Consider the following 9575-nt stretch of genomic DNA (forward strand, 5'->3'; position numbering starts at 1 on the left):
AAATTCCAGTGACTTTTGGGGAATCACTGTTTACTTTGCTCATTGAACCGAAATGTAAGTGTGTTCCTGTGAACAATCACCTGGTAGTACACACTGTATGCATGAGCATGGTTACTATATCCACCATGTTTTTTTATGGACACATATCACGTATACATATTGATGGGCAGAACAGAAAAGGGTTGCTCTGTAGTATGTAGAATATGGATGAAGGTGTATAAGATTAAGTAATTAGGCAATGAAGAATCCTGCAGAATTAAACATTATACATATTGCAAGGCAACTCTTTTCACGCGTTTTCATAAATATGACAAAATGATATGTGTCCCGGAAATGGTAACTCTATGCATGACCCACGTAAACCACTAAATTAAATGTCGTGATCCAGATCTGTGGTTCGTGGGTGTAAAAATTAACAAGTAATATGCCCAAAGGAAACTCAGGAGAATCGCCAACTATTGCCATGTCTGGAGTTTATTCAACACTAACTTGTAGTAAATTAAAAGCTGATTATTGAATTTAGTCGAAAATAGCCAATCTCTGACTATAGCTGGTGAGTTAGACTTACCTGATGGTGTCTCCCACGCTTTATCCACCAGGGACCCATGTCAGTGATGTACTCTCATGCATGCGCTAGAGTACAACACTGATATCTATGGAGGATACGGTGTGACTGCAGGAGCCTCCATAGATATTAATTCTCAACGAGTCAGATAATTTCTTATTGCCACCACTTTTTTCAAGTTCTGTCAAGGTAGGATTTACCACCGCATTGGAATTTCAATAAAAACCCAATGTAGTGTTTGAGTATTTCTTAAGGATTTTATATTTACTAATCTAATTTTATTAATTTATTTTTTGGTAACAGAGCTGCTTTAATAATAAACCCAAATAAAACAAATGTGGCCCAAGTAAATCAACATTGTACCTTGTAATTATTGTAGTATTTTATTTATTGAGAATATAGAGTTTGGAATTAGTCTGTACGGGGGAAAAGAACAAAAAAATTTCAAAGCAAAGCAAAATTCAGTCTGCATTTATTATCTAATCTCTTTAATGGCCTGTTCAGCAAAATAAGATGTTAAGATTGAAGACAGCCTCTGAATAGGACTGTTTCCAAATGAAGAATCTTCCTGTAAAGAATTGATGCCTCGTCGTTAAAGGCACAGATCACCCAATGAACCAAAATTGATAGTATTACATTTCCTTGATACTTCCCTGTTAATGGGACATTTTGCTGACCACGAATGTCTATAACAGAATAGATTTCTGTATCATTGTTTGGTATTTCTTACTCTCAAGATAAAAGATCTGGGACAGAAACAGCTGAGTCCACCTCCACAAAATGTGTGTCGTGGCTTGGGTGTCTGTTCTGATGATGTGCATTTAGTTTCAAACAAAGGAGCTCTGTGGGGGACCTTGCCCACCCCCCCCCCCCTTATTTTTTTTCTGCTCCTCATATATCTGCCTCCAGACTCTCATACCTCCACATGCATATGTTATTTTTTGTCAAACAGATCCGTTAGTGCCTGGAAGACTATATGTCAAACAGAGAGAGAGACTGATTGCTCAGCTAATCCCCTGGAAGATTGGATGTGTGCACATCTTAAAAGCTTACTGATTTTCAAATGATCAACTTTACCCTAAGTCTAAATTGTCTGTGTAGCTCAGTCTGCCAGATATTCCTCCTTACAGAGAGAAAAAGTATTCAATGTTTTTACAGGCTGGGGAAGCCCAGATTAAAAATGTAACTTGTTTTGACCTAGGTACATTTAGCACTCAAAATATTGGGAATATTCAGAACTCGTTTACACCTATTCTTTCATAACAATCACATTGATGAATAAAATACAATGCCGTTTTATTTGTTTTGTTTATTTATTTATTTTTTTTGTAAGTATTAGAGAATCCTTACTATTTTGTGGATTTGGGGAGGTTGTGAGACATTACAGTGTTAACCCTTTCGGAAGCCACCCAGTGTTAAAAGATCCATATTGGTATTTTGTGTAGGTACAGACTGACTAATCCCACAATCGGGGGCCTTGTATAGGCACAAAACCAGGTTTGTGGCCTAAACTGGGATTCGACATAGAGGAGGACCTGACTTGGTTAGTCTGTACCTGAGAGGCTGACACTTAGAGGGACACTCCAGGCACCCAGACCACTTCTGCTCATTGGAGTGGTCTGGGTGCCAACTCCCACTACCCTTAACCCTGCAAGTGTAATTATTGCAGTTTTTGCAATAATTACCTTGCAGGGTTAAGTCCTCCCCTAGTGGCTGTCTACTAGACAGCCACTAGAGGGAACTTCCTGGTCCCTAGCACAGATTATCTGTGCTAGAGCGTCGCTGGACGTCCTCACGCTGTGTGAGGACCTCCAGCATCACTCTATTCCCCATAGGGAAGCATTGAAATTCATTTTCAATGCTTTCCTATGGGGTGCGCCAATGCGCATGCGCAGCATTGCCGCGCATGCGCATTGGGACTCCTCGGCCGGTGGGCGGGATCAGTCTCACCCACCGGCCGACGGAGGAAGAAGGTGGAGCAGCAGGGGAGGAGCAGGCAGCGACGTGGGACATGTCGCTTTCTGAGGTAAGTGACTGAAGGGGTTTTCACCCCTTCAGTAACCGGGGATTGGGGGGTGGGAGGGAGAGGGACCCTCCAGTGCCAGGAAAACGGATTGTTTTCCTGGCACTGGAGTTTCCCTTTAAATTCTGGGCTTATGTTTGAAACAGTCCAGTACACAATAAACATAATGGAAACTCAAACATCTAAGTTTGCTTATGAACCTATGGGATAAACAGTACGTCTCGTCAATACCTAAAAAAAATATTTTAAAAAGTAGTAAACATCCATGAGTTGTACAGCACTATGGAATCTGATGGCGCTATATAAATAATAAAATAATAATAATAATGAGTTGTGTATTTGGGCACACAAACAGAGCACCCAACAATCATGGCCACATTTCGACATTAAATCAACAATCAAGCTGGCTTTTTAACAACGTAAATCTACATCAGGGTTTAATTGTGCAGCATTAATGCGTAAGACAACATTGCAGCCAACATTTTGTGTTTTTATTTTTCCAATCCTTAAAAGAATGAATGTTTGAGTAAACCACGTGGAATCCTAAAGTTTCATTCTAAGTATCCTTGATATAAAGTGTGGCCAACATAGACCCAGCAAATCAATCTTCCAACCTTGCCTATCGGTAGCATCTACGTCGTGGCCCATGACCACGTGTGTCTGTTTCCAGATCAGATTTATCATTGGATACAAAAAACTATCTTGGCTTAACGCCCATTGCCATCCGACCCAGTAATATTTATCTCTTATGGAGAGACAGGTACACACAAAAACAGAAATTGGGGATTATTTACAAAGAACCGCAAAGAGCAGGCCAAAACAGCCGTCCTGTAAAGACAACGCAGAGTAAGAACTTTTCTGGTATATTTGTGTATAATTTGCATTCTTCATTATGTTCTGTCCATTTAGTAAAGAAACCCCATTATAGCTCACTAGGGATCTTGTCATGTAACCATTTCAGTGTCTGAAGGAGAGAAATTGTCTTAAGGCAAATGCAGGAGACACTGAAACTTTATTTACATTTGTGCGTAATTTTATACTTTTAAATAATGGTATTTTGAAGTCATAATATCTTTACTGTCTCGTTTTATTATTTCAATATCCTATACCAATATCCTCGTTAGAAGATAATGGGAGTTGGACTCGACAATGGTTCGGATACCAAATGTTGGCTGTTAGTTTAATCATTTGCTCCCACTATAATTCAGAAATCCTACACTTTTGATTGGGACTGCTGTAGTGTTTATGGTCTTGTTGGCTAAAGTGTTTGAGACAGCAGTGCCATCTACTGGCCAAGTTGAAAAGTTCACTCAGAAACCCCACTGCAGCAATTGTGCTAATTTTAATCATAACCTATGATGACCACCTCAAGTCTAACTGGGGGGTGGGGAGAGGAGACGCAATTTCCCTGGTGCACTTTGTAATTCGACCGCACCCATAATGCTTTGCCAACCCTATTACTAGCAAAGCACCCTGACATTTGTAGTTTTTTAACAGCTGAGGTCTACTTCTCCCCTTCCTATTATATCAGTGGTTTAAGATATTGCCAGTGCTCTCGGATATTATTATTTCTATTATTACTGGCATTTATAAAGCGCCGACATATTCTGCAGCGCTGTACAATTAGGGGAGAAAAAAAAAAACACAAAACATACAATATACACAGATCAATACATAAGGTAAAGAGGCCCTGTCCTGTTAGCTGAGGTTAGCTATTTCAACTTTTTATAGAGTTAGAGTTAAGCAACATATTACCAAACAATGGCTGTTATATAAATAAACAGAATGTTTTTCCAAATCTTCGATCATTTGCGGACTTTATTAAAGCATTGACTGTACAATTATGGCCCTGCTCTTGTGTATGACATCATAACGTCTGGTGGCAATCATGTTGGCCAGGGCACGTGTTATACATTGACATTGCTGCAAGGTGTGTGGCACGTTCTACAATGTATCTGTACTGATTTGTGTTCTATATCTCAATGGAGCAGTCGTGACTTCACCACTTATTACATGGTCTACTGAAGCCATCGCATTTGAATCCCCTTGATACTTGCCCTATAAATAATACACCTGGGCTATTCTTAAAGGAACATTATGTCTAATTTTTGTGTGACACTAGTAACAGTCTTATTTAATTCATCCAATTTATTTTGGACTCCAAGAGATCTAATTTTGGGGCGTTTTAGGGTATGATTTATTACCGAATAAGATTTTAAAAAATGTCTGCCTTTAAAAACATTGAGTAAAGTGTAAAGTCCTTCAAGACTGACTGATCTCAGTCACTTTCTCTTAATGGCCATCCTTGGGGCAGAGACTAGGTTTCTGCTGGGTCTCCCTGTGGGATTTGTGTGTGTCTCCAATATAAAGGTTTAAAGTGGATAATGAGCCTATCCAGCGGTGCAATGGCCTGCAGGCGACAGCGGCGGCGAAAGGGTTAGTCAATGCTATTAAAATTGCATAAGCTCTACACCCCTTTCGCTCTGCCTTTCTGCTTCACCTGATCTGCTGAGTGCTGAGAGCCTTGACTTGAAGGCTAAATGCAGAGCCCCTAGTGGTGAGATGGGAAACAGCAACATTCTGACCTCATTCTTAGAGAGCTCTCTCCTTTAACCCTTTAATAAACTTTCCATAAGATAATTATGACGATCTGTCACATGCATAAAAGGAAAATTACACTAAACATGCAGTATTTAACTAGATCATTCCCAGGAACACATACCAGCAAGCTTAAAGTTCAGTAAAAAGTGAGAGAGAGAGAGAGAGAGAGAGAGAGAGTGTGTGTGTGTGTGTGTGTGTGTGTTTATTTTTTTGTCATTTTTAGTAGCTTATGATTATGATTCCATAAACGATCCATTCTCCCATTTAAAGTATTCGAGCACAATGCAAGTAGAACGAAACAGTGCTTTTTAGAGAGATTATCAAACACTGTCTGTGTGCATGTCAAACAGAATACCTCTGAACCTGCAGACACAGTCCTTTCTTCCCAGAATGTCTGACTGCAAAGATAATGAATTATTTGCTTTCTTCATTCCCCCCCCCCCCCCCCCCCCCCCCCCCCAAGGATTCTCTGCAGAAATCTCAAACTAAAAAGTTCAGACAGTGGAAGCTGCTGATTGATGTTTGGGGATCAGCCCTGGCCACTTCCCTAAAGACTTCTCTCCTCTTAGACTTTGAAACTGCTCATCATTAACTCTTGGGAGGCAATGAGGAGAGAGAGAGTGTGTGTGTGTGTGTGTGTGTGTGTGTCTCTGTCAGTGTGTGTGTGTGTCTGTCAGTGTGTGTGTGGGTGTGTACGTATCTCTCTCTGTCAGTGTGTGTGTGTGTGTCTCTCTCTCTCTGTCAGTGTGTGTGTGTGTGTGTGTGTGTGTGTGTCTCTCTCTCTCTCTTCCCCCCCTGCCCACCATGTCACTGCACTAACTTGTTTAAATATTTCATAGCAGAGCCAGAGACTAATCGTCTTGCCATCTCCCATCAACTGGAAATACCAGGTGGGATTTGAGAGATTTCGCTGCTGGGTTGGAAGCAAAGTCCCTTAAGTGATGGGGGAGCAAGCAACCTTAATCTACTCATAGACTGCTGCTGTCCCCATCACACTCAGCCAGCGTTATGGGTGTAAAGCAGTAATTGTTCATGCATCACTATTTTCAAGGTAACACATGGCCCATTTGGCTTTTGAAGGGTTAACAGCTTTACACGCCCCATTACCCCCCAAATCTATAAATTAAACATATTATTGTTTTAAAAGCACATTCAGTGTGGCAAGCAAACACGTGGATTTCATGCCAATCATATTATCAATCAGTCGTGGTTATACAGTAAATTATATTATCAATCAGTAAATAATATAATCAATCAGTAAATAATATAATCAATCAGTAAATAATATTATTACACAGATATACTCTGTCCCTGAATACTATTGATAACAGGTGTGATGTTCAGACTGTAATCAGTGAAATCACCTGTTACAGACCCCTTACCTTATTCTGTATAAAGCCACCCAGCTACATTCTACATGAATCCAATCCATGCCCTGTATTCTACCATGACAAAAAGTTCTTTATAATAAAATATACCACCAAGTTCTGTTACATATACCTTCATAAACCATCCTTGCACTCTGTATTCCAGCAACCTACCCTATTCTGTATTCTGTTCTGACTACATGCTCTGCAATCAAACATTCTCTCCTGCATATTACAACATAGAGCCCTATTCTGTAATACAGCAAGCCTCCCAATTCTACATAATAAAAATAATCTATTGTGTGTATTACACTGATTTCCACATACACTGCATTCTACAAAGCCCTGTCTATGCAGTTGTATTGTGTATTGCATATTCTAACCATGTTCTATATAATGCCACCCCACCCTGTTCTGTATTACACCATGTTCTGTGGAGTATAACTCCCACAATCCCTGTTACATCACCCCATCCCAACTAACCCGGTATTACACTCTATCCATGTATAAGCTCTATGGGACTGGGGTTGGTACAGGGAGATCGAGGCTGCTGTCCGTGGTCCTGAAACAAAATCTACTGGCAACAATTTGCCATGCTGTCCCATCCCCACCCATATTATCCCCACTGATTCTTCAAACATCATGTGCTAGCACGACAGCTGCTCTGCACTACCGCCCCCATCACGCTCAGCCAGGCTGGAGCACCAGAATTCCAGATCCAGTAAGTTGGCTCCCCCAGATGTCCAGTCTGTAAAGTAAGATGCATAGAGGGGGGGACCTGAAGGCTGATCTTACCTTTCCTCTTCTTCTAAGTAAATGACTGGTAAATCCGAATATGATCTCAGAATCCAGGCACAGAGCCCCTATCTCCAGCAGGCTGGGAGGCTTCCTTGCTGGGTTTGAAGCATCTGATGAATTTTCACAAGCCATAGTTTGGTTTAAGATCTCCTGCTCCCTGAGCTGGACAGAATATATATATTTTTATATATATAATAAATGGTTGGTTTTATTCCTTCATGCTGACTGGCTGTGTTCTCAGGATTTGGTTCTGTCAATGAATAATTGTAGGAATTCTCCAAGATCCCTCTGACTTTTCCTAGTCACACCTTTGCAATGAGCTCATCTTGTCTGATCACCCCTCCACTCACTGTCCCATAAGATGCTTCACTCTGCTCCAAGAGAGATCCACTGTGTGATCAGCATCAATCCAGCCAGACTGGACTACAGGCAAATCCATCAGTTTTCACAATACACAGATACAATGTTTCCATTCGACATTCCACAGAGTATTCAAGTCATCACTCAGCAGGCAGACACCCAGCTCCTTGCATATAGGATGCATACCATGTGCTGATACTGGTACACCTGAGGGACAAAGTAAAGAGCACTTTGGGTGCTTGCGAGCCCAACAACAGAGGTACACCAACGTCATTCATTAGCCAGGAATGATCCAGTGTTTTTTTTATTTTTTATTTTTAATAAACTAGTTTTTATGCAAAATAAAATATATATATTTTTTTTTTAAAAATGCTTAAATGAGCTTAAATTCCATTAAAATTGCAAATTATTCTGTGCAAAAAAAATTATAATAATTAAATATAAAAAGCAGCTGTAGGTTTGCAGCAGATACGGGATGTTGCAAGGTGATGGTGTGATCTCTCTGCATAGTCTGTCTGCACATTCACACCCTGTCCCTGTGCCTGATGTGCAGGGACTCCAATGCTTTGGACAGGTTCTCTTTGAGCTGTAATTGCTGGCTGTCAGCTCAGTGCTGTACAGAGCCACCCAGCAGGGCTGTCCTCAGGGCGTGACGTCACTGTCACAGCAAACAGCAGAGCCCTTTAACAGTCACTGCCTTGTCTCCCACCTATATATGGGGTTTAAATGACATCTGCTCACTGGCAAACTGCAGAACTGATTCTACACTCCAGCAATGACTCCACACCCCTATCAGCTTCTCTTTGTCACAATGCCTCCTTCATCACAGCTCCCCCACTCTGAAATGTAAATGCAGCCAGCAGGTGGTATACAATCATTACATATAGGCAAATAATGACAAGGGGCATTTCTCTGCGTCATGTGTCATAGAAAGATATACAGGGGTAGTTATTCACTAAGGTGAGAATTCAACGCAAATTCAAAAATGGATTTCAAATTTAAGATCAAAATAGTCAAAATGAAAAAAAATATCTGAGTCAGCTATTAGGTCACTTTGAATTCTCACCTTAGTAAATAACCTTGGAAGTCGGAGAAAGGCGAAACGTCTTGAGAGAGTTGGTGAGATGTAAGTTTAGGGGGGTTATTCAATAAACAGTGACATGTAGGAAATGGAAGACTAAATAGTAAAAGGAGGGAAGAAAAAAGCTGTGACTATCAATTAGTTGGAGAATTTTTATTTTTTTTTAAATCAGCACTTTTTTGTCTCAATTTTCCATTTCAGTTTTCGATCCAACGCCCAGCGGGTGTTATTTTCTAAACGAATATAAAAAGTCAGGCTAAAGTAGCCAAGATGCGAATATAGCACAGTGTGAGAATTTTTCTAGATCGTCTACTTTGGCCTAAATCTCTCCATTTGGAATTTCGTGGATAATTAACCCCTTAAGGACACATGACATGTGTGACAAGTCATGATTCCCTTTTATTACAGAAGTTTGGTCCTTAAGGGGTTAAAGATTAAGGGTCCGCGTCCAGAATTACAAACCGCGACTAAGGAGTTACAATTCCCAGCCACCTGTTTTCTCTCCATGAATAATTGCTGTGGTATAGTATATTGATCCACGTTCCCTTTTACAAATAGACCACGGGACAACAGACACATGAATCGGACAGGCAATATCTGCTTCTACATCATACTTCTACATATATATAATAAATAGAAAGTCATACGTTTTAACCATACCACGATGCAAAAAATTGGTTAATAGAAATAAACGCTACATTTTGTGTACAGTATATATTATGTATGATTTATGTTTAAAAAATCATTTCATTTTTTTTTTTTTACTTTAGAAAGCCTGCA

General features: G+C 40.2%; 1 protein-coding gene across 1 annotated transcript in view; it reads right to left on the bottom strand.

Moving 5' to 3' along the window:
- Positions 1-7486, bottom strand: part of KIF26A (kinesin family member 26A) — a 144125-nt gene extending 136639 nt beyond the window's left edge. The window contains exon 1 of the mRNA XM_063439957.1: positions 7352-7486. Coding sequence (XP_063296027.1) covers positions 7352-7486 — 135 coding nt within the window. The remainder of the gene's footprint in view (positions 1-7351) is intronic.
- Between the last annotated feature and the right edge of the window lie 2089 nt (positions 7487-9575).

This window comes from Pelobates fuscus, chromosome 13, assembly GCF_036172605.1.
Source record: "Pelobates fuscus isolate aPelFus1 chromosome 13, aPelFus1.pri, whole genome shotgun sequence".
Lineage (NCBI taxonomy): Eukaryota > Metazoa > Chordata > Amphibia > Anura > Pelobatidae > Pelobates > Pelobates fuscus.